Raw genomic sequence first — 19,025 nt, 5'->3', positions numbered from 1 at the left:
GGGCGGAAGACTGGGGGTGGCAGGACGGGCACTCCGAATGCTCGGGGCGGGGTGCGACGGCGGGCGCGGGGGAGAACGCTACGCCGAGTGCGACCGCATTGGCGGCTCGCACTCGGGGATGGGCAGACGGCAGAGGTGGGAGCTGCACCGAGCGAGACCGCGTTGGTGGCTCTCCCTCGGACAGGGGCAGCGGGTGGAAGCTGAGGACGGCGGAGCGGGCACTGCAAGTGTCGGGGCGAGATGCGACGGCGGAGACTTGCGAGACGTGCGCACTTGCAAGCGCGGTGCCAGGCGCACTCTTGCCAGCGCGGTGGGCTGAGACGACAAGCCGGCAGGATGGTCGTCACGTGATGGGCTCATTCGCGTTGAATCTCCTAAGTCAGTGTTGGCTACTGTATCTCTATGTCATAGCAATCCCAAAGTATATAGAGATACATTTCAGTTCATGAGGCTGTCAATAGTAAATGAATAGGACATTAGAGAGATCAACCACATGAGACTAAACCATTATAATAGTGTTTCCTAGCCATCACCTCAGTGATCTACAGGGTACATAACTATGTTGTTGGCTACAGATATATCTGGCTTTTCAGATGTACATGCAGGATGTGTATATAAGCTAGGGGTAGATGGGATGAACTGATATCACAGAGGGAGCCATGCAAGGATGAGGTGTCAGCAGTCAAGTACCAAACCCCAACCACAATACTCACACCTAGATATGGTCTCTAGCTTCTCCTTGTACATGGACCAGTGATAATATGATTGACACTGCAACAACCTTCTATGTCAATGGTTTCAAGCCCCCTTGTACCTACTCTCTAAATGGTCACTCATCTGGCATGATTTAACAGTTTTATGTGATTTTTTGGCCTTTTTGTGAAATTTTAATAGAATATAGTCATATTATGAACTATGTATTCCTATATGTAGAAATTTGCCAGAGGGGGCATTTCCTGATGTATACGTGATGTAGATACGGGCGCTGTTCGTGAGCCCCTGTGTTTAGCCCGGGCTATGTCGGTATATTTGCTTCCATCCCATATCGATCCATCGTGCGGCTCGCCGCGGTGTAGGTATGTATATCGAGATTGGATCGAAGATCTGCGCGGGTTTAAGGGTTTAAGGTTTAAGATCCGACGCGAGCGCCCGCGTTCAGCAGGTATTCACGGACTATGCAGTTTAAGTTATATTCACTCACCGTCTCCGCGTGCGCCGCGGCCCACGCGGAGCCGGCCGCTACCTGAACTTAATCGATTTCCGTCCCCCGCGCGCGTTCTCGGACATCACGGGTTCGACAGTGTTCTAGGTACGATGGCAATACGACACTACTCTCATCAAGCCAGATCGCTGCGCTACGACTTCCATTTCAGTCCGGCGCCCACCATCAATTGACCGGGGTCAGCCATGCACGTACACAATGACATGGCAATCGGAGCGGCATCCAGATTGAGTTCTCTGCCCTCTGATGGACTGCATTGATCTCCTCTGACTATAGTACCCCTTATCTTGTGCCATAAACATAGCACTCTACATGCTGTGCAATCTCTCCATATATTGGCCGGGGCATGGGGGTCCACAAAATGCATTCCTGGTTCTTCTCTACTCCAGAATGTATACATCAGTAGTTACCTCGTCTCTGACAGGGATGGTATGGCGATCAGTTTCATCGTCTACTTGCTCAGCTGACGAAAAATAGTTGTTATCCGTCGCTTCGCATTGGCATCCTCCCCGTGGTGACGTGGCGATAGGGGTTCAAGGCGTCATCCTTGCCATGTACTATGTCGTTGCCCTTTCCCTTGAAGATGGCTCGCATCGACAACCTTGGGGGACTGAGGCATTGCAATTGGTCACGGGGACCGTTTCCACTGCAGCTGTCTTCGTCATGACCGCAATCCAACTAGCTGTCATGGCCACACTTCTGGTTCTATACAGGATATCACCCTGGCATCCGCTTGCCACGTTTCCCGGTCCTCTGAGTTACAAGATCACGAACTTGCGTTATGCCGAAGTGGTTGCCTCCGGTTGGCGCCACAAAACAATCCGGAGTCTTCATGAGCAATACGGCGATATTGTACGGATAGGTTGGCCTCTCCTATCCAGATATATAGTATAAGTTCGCATACTGATGATTTTCGTAGGCCCGAATTCGCTCTCGATCAACTCGAGATCTGCTATCGGTCCTGTTTACGCTTCGGCCCATTGCATGGATCGCAGTTCAGCCTACAGTCTGCACGTACTACCTGGGAACGGTCTCTTCTTTATGCTAGAGAGAGAATCGCACAATTCCCGGCGAAATCAATGGGCTCCAGCATTCTCCAACATCAAGTAAGTTTACCGTATCTCATTTCCGTTCATTGTTGACCCCATGACGACCCTAGCTTAGGGAAATATGAGAAGATTCTAGATGATCGCGTGATTGAGCTCACACAGTGCATTGGCCAGCGACTCAAAGGCAGAATTGTCAATATTGCCGAATGCATTGAGCACTGGTCCTACGACTTCATGGTTGGTCTTAAGCTGTATGATCTCGGTGCTCTACTAAACATGTGGTTACCAGGGAGATTTTGCATTTGGTCAGAGCAGTGAGCTGGTGATTTGTCCTACTTCTTCTTTTACCAAGTGCGAGGACTCATACCTCTGACTTTCAATATTCTAGGAGCTGATGAAAAGGGGGGATCCTTTTCGTCTCGTTGAGAATGGCAAAAAGGCGACCGCGTTGTTCGATATGTACGTCACGGTCCGATATGATAGACGAGGATGGTGCGCTAAAGTTAAGGCCGCCGTAGACTCGGGGAAGTCCCTTGGCTCATGGATATACTGTGGTATCTGCCGAGTACAGCATCTATCAAAGCTCTACACACTCTCGCGCGTGGACTCATAACTCGTCGGGAGCTTCGCGGCGAGGATCTTGACTATGGCTCAGATATCTCATCGTATCTCGTAAGCATTTTCCCATGCACTCGCGTCACGCTATTCAAACACAACTCCTATGTATCAAGATTGAAGAAAAGGATGGTCAACGTCCACTGACCAGCGACGAAAAGACCATGGACGCATTGTTCGCAATCCAAGCGGGTGAATGTCAACACCATATCTTGTCGTGTATTTCCGCTCACACGTAGAAGGGTCCGACACGACTGCCAACGTTTTGCAATATGCATTTTTCTTCATATTGTCGCATGATGCTGTGCACAGCAGACTTCGCAAGGAGCTGGAGGAGACTTTTCCGGACCGTCACGGAGTGCTGGCTTTCAATATTCTTGCGGAATTACCGTACCTGAACGCCGTGATCCAGGAATCGTTGCGCCTTGGTACTCCCCTATCTGGACTCCCTCGAGTGACACCCACTGGCGGCTCGTTCATAGACGGTTCCTATATCCCCGGGAACACGGTAGTATCCGTACCAAATTACGCTCAACAGCTGGACCCTAGAAACTTCTGTCCGCATCCGGAACAATTCATCCCGGAGAGGTGGCTCCCTGGTGGTCTTGGAGAGGAATCCAAGGTGGATGGGAACACAATCATGTCTTTCTCATTCGGTATGTACTCAGCTCATAAATCCCTGCCTGATCGCTCATCGATCCCAGGGCCATTCGGCTGCATTGGCCGTAACTTGGCTATGCAGGAGCTTCGTATAGTCATCGCTCGCCTTCTACTTCGATTTCAATTGGCTCTTCCCGAGGGTTTCGATCCCGTATCATATGCTCAAAATATCAAAAATATCCGCACGACATTTTTCCCATCTCCTCTACATGCTGTTGTTGTGCGAGAACTGTAGAGTTTGTGTATTTGAAGGCTCGATTCTCAGCGGGTGTGGCACCTTTAGCCATAACAAGTTAGGACCCCTGCGCTCCGTACTGAGTTTCTCATGCACATATAGTGTGCACATATAGTGGATCTGTTCATGTACATGTAGAGCTGACCATCGCAAACTGAGTAACTGTAGAACTCCCTGATTGTGAAAAATAAGACGTGTGATCGTCATCAAGCAGCAATGGCGCTGCCCTGCCCGGCGTACAATGTTTTGCAACTGTGCAAATATCGGCGACTGGCAGCATAAAACTCGTTTATAGGCTTGCTGAACTCTGGTTGTAATGGGGATGTGGCTGTGAAGGAGTCGTGTGCGGATCCGCGCGCGATCACCTCTCTCGCATCTATATTCGCGCCTGCAAATATCAAGCATTGATCTGAGATTGCCGGCTCCTGCCAGTGCGCGAGCACGTTGTCTTGAAACCTGTTTCCAACCGCCATAGAAGCAACCGCGCTGGCCGTCTAGGCCGGCACTCAAAGTCAGCGCGAGGCTATTCGTCGATGACGGCGCTCATCGGCTACATTGTCCTCGGGTTGCTACCCTAGCATCGACACCCATGCCTGTAGGGGCCTGCCCGCCTTGCTAACCATTGCACCCGTCCTTAAGGCTTGAAGCCGTGCTGCCCTCCTCTCCACAGACATATTGCCTTGATCCTCGAAGGCGCGCCGCCATCCTCCTCAAAGACCCGGCTCCTGTCGCACCATCCTCTGGCCTCACCTCGCCTCTCCCAGCCGTAGAACCTACCACAAATGCGAACGTAGCCGCCGAAGCTGTACCACCCCCCCGCCGGTCAGGTGTTGCAGAGCTCGGTCGAGGTTGCGAGCGAGGTCCATGCGAGAGAGCGCGAAAGAGAGAGGGATCGCGAGAGAGGATCTGAGGCGAGTGGGAGCGATAAGTCCCTGTGCCGATGGCGGTGGACGACCCAGAGCACTTCCCGCCCGCGCTTCTGTTCGTCCAGAAGCTCCGGGCGCGAACCGATCCTGAGACGTATGCCAAGTTTTGAAGGATCATGAGCCAAGGAGCGGGGCTCTCTCAAGAAGAGGTACGTTTCTTATCGTATTCTCACGTATGACGGCTGACGAGAACACGTAGTGCAGCAATCGATCCTAGCGCAGATGGAGAAGCTCATGGAGAAGGATGCAGATCTGTACGCGTCTTTCCCGGCGATCATGTCCGAATCATACATGTTGCAACATAGGCAGCGCCAGCCGGCGCACACGCTACAGCACGATCGGCGGTTCGTGAGCCCGCCGCCACGCGCTCCGGCGCGGAAGGACAAGGAGCGGACGAGGGAGTCGGACCGCGAGCGCAAACTGGAGCGGGAGCGCGAACGCGAGAATGCGCCGGTAGTGCCGGTGAAACGGAAGCGCAAGGTGCCCGAGAAGGAGAAGGAGTGAGAGAAGGAGGGGGATGTGAGGTCGGAGTCGGGCAGGGACCGGAGCATCGTTAAGGTATGCTTCCGTAACGCGCTTCATTGGAGATCTTGGTGTGCTGATGGCATGTCCAGAAGTTGAGAGGGCTCGAGCGAGATCGGGAGGTCGCCTCGTCGGCTCGCGAGCGGAACCGCGCATCCGCTTCTGATAGAGACCGGTCTCATCACTACTCGCAGCAGCACCAGCAACCCGCGCACGGACGTTCCTATGGGCCCCACGGGCCCGCCGGCCACCCAGCCCAAGAGGATGGGCACTTCTTCGCGCTTGTGAAGCGCGCGCTCGACTCGCGCGAGACGTACGCCGAGTTCCTCAAGCTCTTTAACCTCTTCACGCAGGGCTTCATCGACCGCGGGAGGCTCGTGGCCGAGAGCCGGAACTTCCTCGGCGACGGCGAACTGATGGCGCGTTGGAAGGAGATCCTGGGCTGGGACGAGAAGGAGGTGTTTGGTGGGATCGCTGGTATGGACGCGATCAACGGGATTGAGAAACGGGAGCGGGAGGGCCGGCAGACGGCTGGAGCAGATCGGGAGCGGACGGTGGGGCTGGCGATGCGCGCCGATATGCATGCTAAGGAAGGCAGCTACAGGCGGCTGCCGGAGAGCGTGCGTCATTTGTCGTCCATTGGGTGGGCAACTGGATGCTGACGAGTTACGATTGTTAGGAACGGCACGTCCTATGCCCCGGACGTGACGACATGTGCAAGTCAGTACTAAACGACGAGTGGGTGTCACACCCGTCGTGGGCGTCGGAGGACGCGGGATCGGGAGTGGGTACTTACGCGTGAGGACGTAGAACGGGATGGGGCGATCGCGCCGATGAGGAAGAAGAACATTAGCGAGTAGTAAGTGGCACCCTCGGAGAAGATCCGCGAGGGCCCGATGCTGCCCCAGAGCAGGGAGGCGGAGGCAAAGATACTCGTGGATGGGCAGATGAAGCCCTTCTTCTGGCCATCGGTCTCGCCGGCGAAACTCTGGTACTACATGAAGGTCCCGCCGCACATCATGTTCTGGTCCCAAATCGGTCTCTCCTGCTTCGTCGTCGTCGGCGTCTAGTCGTGGATGTTCGGCAACATTGAAGGGATGTGAACCTGCGGCGTTGCGATGAAGCCATAGGTCTTGAAGAACATCATCGCAATTGGCCGGCCGGGGAGCGCGTAACCGATGATGAGCACGAGCGAGATGAGGAGCGCGAGGTTACAGACCCAAACGGGGAGTTGCGTCGGCCAGTGCCTGAATGCGACAATGCCGAGGACGAAGGCGATGATGAAGAGGATGAAGCACTAGTAGTGCGGAACCTCTGGGTAGCGGCATTGAGGTCGCGCCCGTCCTTAAGCGGGCGGTGGATCTAGTGCATGATATCATGAAACGCCCGTGTTGTCTTACGTATTGAAGCCAGAGGAACTTGGCAAAGAAGACGTTGCGGTAGTGGAGGATCAGGGTGAGGACCCAGAACCACAGGATGAACGACACGAAGGTGTTCGCCTCCGCCCACTACTGTGAAAGCATAGATTGAGAATGTTGTGCTTATAGAAGAAGGAGAGTTGAACGTACTGGAACTACTGGAAGACTGCCGATGTATGCGATAATATGCTGGTGTCGGTGCCGAAGAATTGATTGACGACGATGTCGTTCGGCTCGATCCTGCACACACATTTCATGACGCTGAGTCGGTGACCAGAAAGTGATCCGGGCACCCAGTACCACACGAAGCTAGCGAGGAGCGCGAAGCGTTCGCGGATCATGTGTCCCGGATGGCGACGGGCATGGTGTATGTGAAGCGTATTGAAAAGCGCGGCGTTGATGAGCGCGCCGGGCCAGATTATGCTCGACGGCCAGACGAGGAATTGGCGGAAGAGGCCGCCGAAGGCGTAGCCAATGACTTGGGCAAGACCATGAGGAGGATCGGGCACGCGAACAGCCAGTTTCTGGCCGTAAAAGACACGCTGGGCGGCGATGACCTCGGTTGCGTGCACACCGCCAATGATGGTGCACGTCTTCACATTGAACAGCGAGCCGTCGTTGAGGGTAAAGCTGATGATGCGGTGGCGGTGGCGGGGAAGTATATATTCCAAGCCCTTGCCGAGCGGGAGTGCTGTCAGCTGGGGTGACCAGCCCGGTTGGTCTGCATGCTCGGGTCTACATGTGATGCCGTTAGCCAGATTCATGGACTACAAGGACGCGAAACATACAGCGCAAACGGAGGGTGACGATAGAGAAAATAGTTGAGCTGAGCAAGATCACCGTCGGAATACAGAGTGGGAACCGAGTGCGCGGCAGGAGATTAGGAAGCAGTCGAAGAACGAGGGGGCGAAGGCGCCGATACCGAGAGCGTGAAGCCGAGGGTGATGGGCTCCTCGACGGGTGTGGGGTTCGGCGGCGGGGTGCGCACAACGAGGTCGACGTCGAAATCAGGCGGTGGAGGAGGAGGCGGCGCCAGCGCCGGGGTACCCGGTACGTTTGCCCCGACGAGGCTTGGAGACTGTGGCCGCGCGCTCGGGGCTACACTCGCCGGCCGGTTGCGGAATGGTGAGCCTGTGCGGGCAGGGACGGGTCCTAAGGGCGGCGTGGCCGGTCGCGCGCCGATGGGTAGCTGTGGAGAGCCTGATCGGGTGAGCCCGCCACCAGATACGCTGGCCTTGCGCTGCAAATAGGGAGGGACCGCAGCTGCGGGCGGATGAGGCGCGATCGACTGTGCGGTAGGCGCGGGGGCAGCAGGAGGGAGGGGGATGCGACACGAGAGGGTGGAGGTGATGAGGCGGCCGGGCTCGTCAAAGCCCGAGCGCCAGAAAATGTCCAGACGACCGAGGGGCAGGATGCTCCCAGGGGCGTGCGTCACGGGAAAGTCGGGGATGGAGAGGGGAGAGAGGACGTAGAGGAACTGGCGCGTGTCCTTCGGCTGCATCAGCGACTCGGATACAACGGGCGTGGCGCTACCCGAGTCGTGCTGCCATCCGTCGGAAGGGACAAATTGGATGCGTTCGAATCCTCAGACAAGACAGAAGCGGTTGGCACACGAGGACGTCAAGGAGTTCATCTTGCAACGGGTGTGGGCACAGCCGCTTTAGACGCACAATCCTCTCATCCGTCCTATCCCTCTGAGCAAACCCAGAGGTGTGTGACCCTACCAGGGCCCGTGCCCCTGATCCTGGCGAAGGTCATCTGTCTCATCCTTGGAAGTGCCTATGGAGTGACACTGAAGTGGTGATAATAAGAGCATCAAGGATTGACTTGCACAGAGAACACGTCGATACAGAAAAAAGTGCCAGCGAGCGGTAAGAATGCACGTGACAGGTCCCACGGGTTGGTCCCAAGAGCTTGCAATGATGTCATTTCAAGAAATTCTCAGGACCGACCCCTTTCGAGGCGCTCGTACAATTTACGGGCGCCTCGGCCTAACCCTAAATGAGTGCTATGGCTGTGATCCTTAAGTGTGTCTAACATTTCTCAGAATATCTATCAGCTGAAAGTAGAGAGCAAGGGGTCCTGTAACCGGCTCCACAGATCTAGCATGGCGGCCACATAGCGTGACAGAGCGTGATGCGGCGGTGGCATCGAGCCAGATCTGGCAGAAAACGACCACCGTACAAGTATACTTAGTGCGAGGCCGAGGCCGGGCAGCGCCGGTTAATAATAATAGTGCCCCCTGCCTAGGGGTATCGTCGTACGCGGTCGACAAGGTTAACCCAACAGTGCGCGTATGTGTGTACAATAACCGGGCCTTTCGGGCCTGTCAGCATCCATCTAACATGTACAGAGCTATCTGGCGACTGTGTCCAGGGTTGAGTACAAGGGTACGGGCGTTGATCGAACGGTGTGGACACCTAGTGATGAAAGGCATTCAAATAAGATGATCTCCGCGAGGAGACAGCCTCACGGGCGCAGTACTGCTCTTAACACCACTCCGTTCGCCCCCGCTACAAGACCGCGCTAGCCAGTACCTAGAATGGCCCACTGGGATTCGCCGCACAATGTCGAGCAGGACCAGGCCGGAGACGGCGATCTGCCGACGTACGAAGATCTCGCAGAGCAGCACGGGCCGAACTCGAGGCGAGTGCGCATTAACTCGGCGCTCAACCCGCGCTCTACTTATCTGGCCGTCGTTTGCAAGGTTTGGGCGCTGGAGGAGCTGGATAGAGAAGAGGTGCGCGATGCGCCCGGTGTTCTGCCTGTTGACACTGAACCAACGCGGAGTGCAGAGCTGCGGAACGATATAACGATATAACCCCGGAGCAACGGGCCAGGCGCCGGCAGCGAGGATGGGAGCCCCCGGTACCTCCAGCACCAGTGAGCCGTCGTCGTATCGGAAAGACAGAGACCCTCGTTCTCATCGTTCCCCTTCTGCGACCAGCAGGAGACCCCATCGGCCTCTGTCCCTCTCATCCTCGACGATCCTGCCACCCCGACCCGGAATAGTGTGCTCCAAATACAGACCTCGTTCGACCAGGAGCCCCCGGTCTACCACTACGACCCGCCGACGCCGACACCGCCCGCGTTCGTGGGCGAGCAGCTCTTTCCTAGCCATCTGCGGCTGTATCACTTTGGCTCGCGCTTTCTCCCGCACACCTCGGCTCCAATACATGCGCTACTACCATTGCCCTCAGAGAGGCTCGTCCTGATCGGCCATGAAGAGGGCATGTCCGTGTTGGACATGTTCCCGCACGAATGGACGGAGGACGGCTTGACGCAGAAAGATCCGAGCGAAGCGCAATCTCTCGTCATGTGGCGGGGCGAAGGGTGAGTGGTAGCGTCATACATGGGTTGACGAGAGTCAGGAGCTCAAGGCGGTCAGAAAGCGTCTACCAGATGTCCTTGCTCGAGATGGATAACGCGAGCGTTGAAGGAACGCCGTCTGGGGTGGTGTTGATGCTGGTCGGATCTGATGAGTCATCCCCTAAAGATGCGGAAGCGGTGCGCGCTCTGAGGATGTACAACCTCGCAAGTCTGGTCAGCCTCGCAAAGTGGACCATATCGCAGAAGGTTGGTCTATACCCTCTTGCCTCGTTCATCTCCGTTGCTGACAGGATGTTAGGGTGCACGCCCAGTAGACATGCGACGTCCATCCAACTGGCACCCACAGCAGAGCCCATCGCGACACAAAAAGCACAAGTCGCATGGAAGCATCACCCGGGGAATCAAGAACCTTGTCGTCGAATCTCCTTTAGCTGAGCGTTCCCCGCCGGTCCCCCAAAAGGATGCCCAGAATTTTCCTCGACCGACTTCCTCTTCAGGAGACGACGCCCACCTACGACCGCTGACCGATCGTAACAACTCCAACAGCTCGGAATCAAGTTGGGACTTGGTCGACGACTTGCCGCTTCGGTGGGCATCGGACTATGTTCCTCTAGCGTCGCCTGGGTCGAGGTTGGCGAGCCTTTCGGTTCTATTCTATGACCTGAAAACCGACCAGAGCCGGCAACGGGGTGGTGCGTTGCTTGCAATCGCCTCAAAATCCAACATACTGCTGTACGAGACGCCCAAGGGCGAACGTGCCTTCCGTTTCGTGAAGGTGCATTCCTTGAATTACACGACTGATACGTGTCTAACTCTTGACAGGACTTCTACACGCCTTTGACACCGCGCAGTATCACGTTCGTCGACCACACCGTGCAGGACGGCATGAGTCGATCCGTTTCCAACATGAGCACGGTCTCAACGCGGACCACGGGTAGCCGCGCGCCGCTGATGGGCTCCGGACACGATCGGCAAGGTTCCGAGGCGACGCTGCGACACCTGACCGACGCCTACGGCCCACAACCCAGCCTGTTTGTAATCTTCGAAAAGAAGGCTGGGCTCATCCGCATATCAGACTCAGCAGTCGGCGAAGTAGAATTATACGACGACGGGAGCAACGCACTGTCGCGGCTCACGCCATCCGCGTCGTTGAGTTCCTTGGCCCGGCGGTCCCGTGCTTCGTTTGACGGCGGGCACGGGCACGGGCCCTTCGGATTCGGCAAGGAGCAGAAGGGCACTTGGCTTCCACCGGCGCACATTGAGCTGCCTGGTAGTCCGATCTATCACCATGCCTCGACGTTGTCGTCTACAACGCCTGTCTGCTGTCTTACACGTGGTAAACAAACCCATATAGTCCCCTCGCCGCTCCCTCCCAATCTTGCCTCAGTTCCCCCGCTCGCCGCCCTCTCATGGAACTGCACGCCGTCGTACGTGTCCCCTAGAATCATCGAATGCTTCTCCCCGGACGGTGGCAAGCAACCACAGCTGCAACTCGTGGCTTTTGGGGAAGACGGCGTGGAAGTTCAGGAGTTGACGCTTTCCTTCCTCATCACGGCCCGCCAGGGCGGAAAGGGCAAAGCGAAAGCGGAGGAGGTCGTGCGCGCCGACGCGGACGTGGGCGGAGACGTCGGCTTCCTGTGCGCCGGTGGCCATTGGCATCGTTCGTCGTCCCAACTTACCCGCACGTTCTCGACTGCGTCTGGCGTATCCGCCACATCGTTCGATAGCCTCGATTCCGATGCCATCGCTGACAAGATCTCGCAGGAGCAGGGCATCTATGGCTGGGTGCGGAAGGGCTATGACGACTACCGCGTGTTCTGGGTAGGAGGCACCGGCAGCAACCCGTCCCTGGAGGAAACGGATTAGTCGAGAGGGGGCAGTCCGGATTTGCAAGCATGACCTTGCGGATTACAGTTTCATGGACAAGTCGTGCATTGGTAATTAGCAACTGAAACTGTAGTATGTGTACAATTTGACACTGGAAGAGAAGTGCTAGGAGCAGAAGTCCGTGGGATCGTAGGGATCTAGGTCATAAGATAGATAAAGGATACATTCACAGCGAGCGTCGATGAACATAGCGAAGAGCAATCAGTTGTCACTATAATCATACGTCTTTGCCCCGGAGTACCTCGAACGAGCGACCGGGTCTGTCCTCGGTCGCTCTGTTGAGATCGAGCGACGCACTTTGTTGCCTGATACCCGGCTGTTGCTTGCGCACGACGACGAACGAGCGGCCCGTGCTCGGACCAGCCTCCGAGGGTCCAGGGTCGGCACTGAGGTTTAAAGGCGCTGGCGGAGGCGAGGCAATCTCGCTGTGCCGCCTGGTCTTCCTTCCAAGGCTGAACCATCCACGATGCCGAGGCGTCTCCTTCACCGATTCGTCGTCGTCGTCGTCGTCGTCAACCACGGCGTTCTCGTCTTTCCGCCCACCAGGCGATAACGGCCGGACCTCGTGCGCGTCCGCGAACATGTTCCGTAATAGCGCAACGTCCTCGACAATCGCGGTCTGCGAGCGCGTGCGCTGGTGCGGTGTAAGGGGCGTTGGCTGCCGGGCAAAGCTGACGACGGAGGCGGTGGGGAGGACCTCGTCCTCTTCCCGCTCGTTCGTCAGGTGCCTCGCGAGCGTGGGCCTCTCCGCTCGGTCGATCGAGTGGTCCGCGCTTGGGAACGTCAGGCTAGATCTGGTGGCGATATGGTACGGGTCCTCGTAGTGCGCCCGCCCGCCACCCACCCGCGCGAAGCCGGAGCTGGAAGCGGCAGGCGCCGGAGTCGATTGCACGAGCGTGGACGGGTTGGAAGAGAACGAGTCCTTATGTTGTTCTGCAAGGGCGTTGTACCCCGGCCGCGGGAATGGCTGCCAAGCGCCCATAATATAGCCCGCCTCTTGCTCCTCGTCGTCGGTTTCCTTGTACGGCCGCATGGCGTGCTCGGGGCGGAGCACACTCGGTGGGCCATAAGATTCCGCCTTCAGCGTCTGGGATTGGCTATTGAGCGTGCTTTGGTTGTTCTGCTGTAACGCCGAACTGGGCAAGGCAAACGGCTGACTTGACGGCCTGCGCGCGTCAGACGCTCTGTAGCGCCTCCGACGCCTCTGCTGTCGTCCGCCACCGCAGCAGCCGAGCAGTCCGCAGGCGCCGATGAGACCGGAGTCAACCACGTGACGCGATCGGTCGAAGCTAACGCCACCGCAGATTCGGGTGATGCCTTCGATAATCTTGACAAAGAGTATGAGAACGAAGGCGAGGTAAATGAGCGCGAGGATGAGGAGGATAGCGTAGGCAACCCAGCCTCCTGCTGCCTGGCCGATCGAAACCTGAAGAAGATGTCAGATCAGATGTGTTGATCCTCATGGTGAAGTATAGAATACTAACCACGGGTGTGAGGATCACGACCAGGACCGCGATGACGATTCGTCCGACGCAGAATAGGAAGCTTATGAGCCCCATGCTCGCTCCTTGCCCCCATGGTAGCCACAAGCTTGTCGTCAACGCGCTGACTACCTCCACCACGAGGATAATGATCGCCTGCGCGGTTCCGCTACGCTGACCCGCGCCAATCGTGAGGCCCATCGCGAGGTTATCGAGGAAGAAGAGACCAGCGAAGAGCTGAGAGCCTGCGCGGTAGTGGTTATAGAGCGGGCCGAGAGCGAGAAGGGTGCAAGTCTCATCATACAGCTTGCTCGTGGACGTGAGCGCGAGACGCGCAAGCAGCAGGCCGGGAATGAGCACACTGAAAAACGCGAAGGACAGCGCGGCGAGAACAACGGAAGAGAGCGGCGCGTGCGATCGAGGCAGCGTCATGTGGTACGCCGCGAAGAGCGTGATCGGGAAGTGGAACCAGATTAGGACGCGGACCAGGGCACCGTGTAGGATGGAAAGGTGGAATGAATTGAGGTTCGGGCGGATGCGGTTGATGAACCGCGACTTGGACGGCGCAGGAACGGCGCGCGAGAAGAGGAAGTGGGACTGATGCGACTTGTTGTCCACGCTGTCGTCCGTAGCGCCAACGCCGGACTCAGAGAGAACGTCCTTACTCGCGGCGGGTCCGCCTGCCCGTGCGCCGTACGGCCCTGGGCTGTGACTCCGGCCTCTGGAGCCCATAGCGGAGCGCCCGGACGAGCCGAGTGCTGCGAAGAGCTTGATAACGAGACTGATGACGCAGACAGCCGCGAGGAGGAGGAGGAAAATACCCATACAGATGCCGAAGAGGTCTTCGGGACGAAGACCCACAGCATAGGCGAAGGAAGGAATGCCGGTGCGAGCGTCGGGCGGGAGCGTGAACAACGTATTGGGGTTCGAAGTGTCCACAAACAGCGGGGACGTCGGGTCGGTTAGCTGATCGGCGAAGTTCGAGGGCGGGTGGAAGGCGGGTACAGATACGGGGTTCCAATGCAGTGGGTGTTTGGATCCCTGCGTCAGGGTGATATTGTAGGACAGCATGCTCCAAGCGGTTTGTGCGGCCAGTGGGTACACAAAGCTGGGCCATTGAACGGCGACCATGCTGAGTCCGGCAACCCATTGCGTATGGAAAAGTATGTCCCGCATCGACGGTGTGCAAAACCGCATGAGCGCCGGACTGACGGCGAAGCGTTCTCCGCTGAGCGCGCTCGCGAATACGAACCCGACGCGTTCGACCTTGCCCCATACTCCCGTGCCCGTGCGTGCGACCCCGCGCCCCCACGCGCTGACGATGCGGGCGACGAGAACCAAGAGCCAGTATGCTATGGCGAGCGCGACGGTGAACCAGAATATAGCGATGGCGTGGCCATAAACGCTTCCCCATGTGCCCGGGGCGAGGTTAGTGGTGAAGACGTCGATGCAGAGTATCTCGGCCGAGGAGGGGTCAACGGCGTGAAGCCGGGTCTGGAGGGTGGCGAGCTCGCGGGCAGAGTCGAGGGGGATGTACGTGCTAAAGGCAAATGGGCCGGCGGGGATGGGGCAGTAGAGGGACGAGCCGTTGGTGGTGCTCGGGAGGGGCGATGGCGGGCGGAGGGTCTGGCAAAAGTACGTGCTGTTGTCCCAGACGTCGAGAGTGAGCATCTCGGTCGTCGTGAAGAGGGTAGCGAGGTTGAGGTTGGCCGATCCGATGATATCCTGAGGCGAGGTACCAAGCACGGTCAGGTTGAGATGGCGGGCGTCGGCGTCGAACATCTGGCCGTAGACGGTGGAGACGTTGAGCTTCTGGCTTTTGCTGCCGGAGAAGCAGTCGCTGAACCGGACAGTGGCGGGTTGCGCGCTGACATCGCCGACGACGACGGCGCCGCCGACGGCGAGGGCGAGGAGGGCGAGGCTGGTGCGCATCGTCGGGGCTCAGGACATGGCGGAGTGAGCAAGGAATAAACGGCGGGGATAGCCACGAGGCGCGGGAGGGGCGTGTTCAGTTTCATTTTACTTACGTCTCTTTTTTCCGATTTGCTTGTAAGTAACCTATGGCCAAGGGCTCGCAACTTGCCCAGCTCAAGTCGGCGCTCAACAGCGCCGGCATCCGTGGCCAGCCTCCCCCCTCCAAGAAACGCAAGCGGACGGCTAGGGCGGAGGACACCGAGCGGGAGAAAAAGGCCAAGGCGGCGAGGCTGGAGGAGATCCACCGCAAGCTCAACCCGTTCGACGAAAAGGTCACCAAGCTCAAGCACGATGTCTTGGGCAGGAAACTCAAGGGTATCGCGGGCAAGCCCGCGAAGAGCAAACAGGCCGGGATCGAGCAGGCATGCATCATTATCCACTGCTCGTTGTGGAGATGCTGACCGTGCAGGACTAGCGCAAGAAAACGCTATTGCAAGAACATGCTACTAAACATCACGCAGGTGGAATCGTCGACCGCCGCATTGGTGAAAATGATCCTACCATGACCCCGGAGGAGCGCATGCTCGAACGGTTCACTCGCGAACGCCAACGAACCGCCCGGGACGCTGGCCTCTTCAACCTGGACGATGAGACAGAACTCACGCACTATGGCCAGAGTCTATCCAACTTGGACGACTTTGATGGGGCAGGGCTCGCATTGGACGATGAGGAGGAGGAAGAGGACCGTGGTGTGTTGCGCGTTTCTTCGTACCTGACGTACCATTCACATTTCATAGGCCAACTCGACGCTTCCGTTGTGAAGAGGGCACACTTTGGGGGTTTCTCTGATGACGAAGAAGGAGACGAGGTAAAAATGTTCAATATTCGGTATCGTCTGTACTGACCCCTCGCTAGCCCGATCGTCAAAAGAGCAAAGCGGAAGTAATGGCTGAAGTCATCGCGAAATCCAAAGAACACAAGGCTCGCCGTCAGCTTGAAGCTCAAGAGAATGCCGACCTACGCATGGAGCTCGATCAAGAGTTCGATGCCCTCCGCTCACTGCTGACCGCTGCCTCTGCAACCGCTCAGGAAGCCGGCCAGATTCTAGAGAAGAAGGACGCAGACTACGATGCCGCTGTACGAAGTTTGGCGTTTGATCAGAAGGCGAAGGCGAAGGATAGAATAAAGACGGAGGAGGAACTTGCAGCCGAACGCGCGGAGGAGCTAGAGAAGGCAGAGAAGAGACGGTTACGGAGGATGCAAGGGTTGGAGGAGGAGAGTGGTGACGAAGAGGGCGGATTCAAGGCGCGACGCAGGGGTGGTCAAGGAGATGACTTGGACGATGATTTTGTCGATGAGGAAGGGGTGCCCGGTCTAGGAGCTGGTTTGGGTGATGAGGTAGAGTTCGACGCAGGGGATGAGGATTCATCCCAAGAAAACGACGATGAAGAGGACAGCGATCAGGACGGCGAAGAGGAAGAAGACGCGGACGCTGACGATGACGAGGATGATGAGGACCCTGAGGCATCAGATGGTTCAGAGCCTGAGGCTCGTATCGCCGCGCAACGGATGCCTGTCTCCTTAAGCTCCGATGCGTCTAAGTCCAGGGCGTCAAAGGGGAAGAGTAAATCCAAATCCTCCGAGCTCCCCTACACATTTCCCTGTCCATCTACACATGAGGAATTCCTGGACATCATCGAGAATATTCAAGACGAGGACGTTCCGACCGTAGTTCAACGTATCAGAACATTGTACCACCCATCTCTAGCAGAGGATAACAAGCTCAAGTTGCAGGTGATTGCTTTCCTCGGCATACTACGATTGGGGCATTTACCAGACATCATCTAGGACCTCGCACGCGTCCTCGTTGATCATATCCTTCATATTGCCCAACCGCCTGCCTCACGGTTTCCCCTCATTTCCTCCCTTCTCCCCCACCTCCTCGCCCTCACCAAATCGTATCCGATTTCGGTTGCTGAGCATCTCGTCTCCAAGCTCGTGCTCATGGAGAGAAACTTCAAACGCAGCCTCTCTCTCGCCGCCTCTACCTCGTCTTTCCCCGCCCGAGTCTTCCCCGGGCTGCCCGAGCTCGCACTTTTACGCGTCCTTGGTGTGCTCTTCCCAACGAGCGACCTCAACCACGCTGCTGTCAACCCCGCACGAGTTCTTATGGGCGCGTATCTTGCCCTCGGCCTCCCACACTTGCGTACGCTCCGCGACCTAGCAAGTGGACTGTTCGTATGCAGCCTCTGGGCGAGCTGGGAGGCGCGCAGCCAGCGCTTCGTACCCGAGGCAGTGGCGTTCTGCGCGAACGCAATCGCTAGGGTCGCACCGACGAAGTGGAAGGACGGCAAAGAGTTGCCGGGCGCCTTTCCTATTCCGGCGTGGAATGTGACGAGGGGGTTGAGGGTGAAGAAGGGGGATTCAATCATCGTCGAGGTTGCTAAGCCCAATATGGTCCAGATCTTGGCTAGCGAGGATGTCAATCAAGCGAAAACCAAGGTGGATCTGCTGAACGTTGCCGTGACCACATTGTGGAGGTTCGCAGATATGTATAAGGACCTTGACGGGTTCATCGAGCTCTTCGAACCGATCCTCGAGTTGCTGGATGGTGTACAGGCACGGAAATTGCCGCACGCACTTCAGGTAGCTTCTTTGCCTTTCAGGAGTAACCTGAGTATCTAACCATCCGCTGCTCATAGACCCAGCTCGCATCCACCCGCGATGCCCTTGCCCGTCTCCTCAAGTTTGCCCGTCAATCCCGACAACCCCTCCTCCTCCAAGCTCACAAGCCCATCCCTATCCCTACCTACCTCCCCAAGTTCTCCATGTCCACCTCCGGTTCTTCCTTTGCACTCACGCACAATGATCCGGACAAGGAGAGAGTCGAGGCACAGAAGCTCCGGCGACAGTTTAAGCAGGAGAAGAAGGGCGCGATGCGCGAGCTGCGCAAAGACGCGCGCTTCTTGGCGGAGGTGCGCGAGAAGGAGCAGCGACAGAAGGACGAGGCGTACGAGAAGCAGATGAGGCGCGTAATGGGCAGTCTAGAAGGGGAGAGGGCGGAGGAGAAGGCTGAGATAAGGGCGAAGGAGAAGGACAAGCAGAGGAAGAGGGCGGGACGAAAATGATCGACCCTTGGTTTATTGACGCATCTGTCCCCTGGATGCTGCCCACTAAGACACTCGCAAGCCGAATTTTTTCGTCACTGACCACTTGCCAACCGTCATGCGCGGCAGACTAGTCAGACGGTCCCGCGCATGTGCTCAGAAATTGGTATTGGCAATATGCTCGCCGGGGGCTCGGTGGCGGCTCAGCCTACATTTCAATATTGTGCATTACGGGGCCATCACTACCGAGTACTGCCAGTGGAAAAAGAATGGCGCTCTTCATGACTGCCCGAACTCCTTCAAGAACTTCTCTTGCACCCTCACCACCATCTTGACGTGACCGATGCTAAGCGATTCCGAACTAGTTCAAACTGTAAGATGATTGCAGCAATCTGTAGTAGACCGAGTACGCACTGCGACAACGCCAAAGCCTGAGCAGTTCTGACGAGGTTCTTGATGGTCCGCCCTACAGGAGAGTTGACAAACGTATCCATACAGGAATGTAAACACGAACCATTGAAGGGTTTTTCGGCGAGTTCGTCTAAATCCGCAAGTGCTATCCCAGGCGTACCACTAGACGTTTCGACCGATACGCCAGCCAACTCTACGAACTTCTTCCATACAGCCAATCGCGCAGGTTTGTCAAGTTCTTCGTACTT

The 19,025-nt window shown here is 57.0% G+C and overlaps 6 protein-coding genes across 6 annotated transcripts; 4 read left to right on the top strand and 2 right to left on the bottom strand.

Moving 5' to 3' along the window:
* Positions 1-1,885: 1,885 nt before the first annotated feature.
* On the top strand, positions 1,886-3,781 carry PUNSTDRAFT_133134 (cytochrome P450; the record flags this gene model as incomplete). Its single annotated transcript, XM_007382530.1, has 9 exons — positions 1,886-2,084; positions 2,142-2,328; positions 2,382-2,508; positions 2,561-2,593; positions 2,660-2,730; positions 2,790-2,943; positions 3,003-3,078; positions 3,129-3,542; positions 3,591-3,781. The coding sequence occupies 9 exons, from the start codon at positions 1,886-1,888 to the stop codon at positions 3,779-3,781; spliced, it is 1,452 nt and encodes a 483-aa protein (XP_007382592.1).
* A 72-nt stretch (positions 3,782-3,853) lies between these two features.
* PUNSTDRAFT_125625 (uncharacterized protein) lies at positions 3,854-6,299 on the top strand (the record flags this gene model as incomplete). The annotated part of the gene is made up of 6 exons (XM_007382529.1): positions 3,854-4,856; positions 4,912-5,207; positions 5,247-5,265; positions 5,322-5,849; positions 5,909-6,013; positions 6,111-6,299. Exons 1-6 carry the CDS (start codon positions 4,824-4,826, stop codon positions 6,297-6,299), a joined length of 1,170 nt encoding a protein of 389 aa, XP_007382591.1. The 5' UTR covers positions 3,854-4,823.
* A 1,004-nt stretch (positions 6,300-7,303) lies between these two features.
* Positions 7,304-8,439, bottom strand: PUNSTDRAFT_51631 (uncharacterized protein). The gene is made up of 2 exons (XM_007382528.1): positions 7,436-8,439; positions 7,304-7,382 (listed from the first exon to the last, which is right to left on the bottom strand). Exon 1 carries the CDS (start codon positions 8,146-8,148, stop codon positions 7,528-7,530), a length of 621 nt encoding a protein of 206 aa, XP_007382590.1. The 5' UTR covers positions 8,149-8,439; the 3' UTR covers positions 7,304-7,382; positions 7,436-7,527.
* A 750-nt stretch (positions 8,440-9,189) lies between these two features.
* PUNSTDRAFT_133131 (uncharacterized protein) lies at positions 9,190-11,843 on the top strand (the record flags this gene model as incomplete). The annotated part of the gene is made up of 6 exons (XM_007382527.1): positions 9,190-9,387; positions 9,438-9,530; positions 9,598-9,980; positions 10,040-10,223; positions 10,276-10,752; positions 10,800-11,843. 6 exons carry the CDS (start codon positions 9,190-9,192, stop codon positions 11,841-11,843), a joined length of 2,379 nt encoding a protein of 792 aa, XP_007382589.1.
* Positions 11,844-12,081: 238 nt separating this feature from the next.
* PUNSTDRAFT_64002 (uncharacterized protein) lies at positions 12,082-15,277 on the bottom strand (the record flags this gene model as incomplete). The annotated part of the gene is made up of 2 exons (XM_007382526.1): positions 12,082-13,290; positions 13,349-15,277. 2 exons carry the CDS (start codon positions 15,275-15,277, stop codon positions 12,082-12,084), a joined length of 3,138 nt encoding a protein of 1,045 aa, XP_007382588.1.
* Positions 15,278-15,405: 128 nt separating this feature from the next.
* PUNSTDRAFT_112841 (Nop14-like protein) lies at positions 15,406-18,387 on the top strand (the record flags this gene model as incomplete). Its single annotated transcript, XM_007382525.1, has 7 exons — positions 15,406-15,681; positions 15,735-16,008; positions 16,057-16,127; positions 16,175-16,830; positions 16,867-17,053; positions 17,108-17,905; positions 17,962-18,387. 7 exons carry the CDS (start codon positions 15,406-15,408, stop codon positions 18,385-18,387), a joined length of 2,688 nt encoding a protein of 895 aa, XP_007382587.1.
* Between the last annotated feature and the right edge of the window lie 638 nt (positions 18,388-19,025).

Source organism: Punctularia strigosozonata (genome assembly GCF_000264995.1).
Source record: "Punctularia strigosozonata HHB-11173 SS5 unplaced genomic scaffold PUNSTscaffold_4, whole genome shotgun sequence".
In the NCBI taxonomy this organism is placed as follows: domain Eukaryota; kingdom Fungi; phylum Basidiomycota; class Agaricomycetes; order Corticiales; family Punctulariaceae; genus Punctularia; species Punctularia strigosozonata.
The sequence above is the reverse complement of the archived record's forward strand: the minus strand, read 5'-3'. Positions and strand labels throughout refer to the sequence as shown.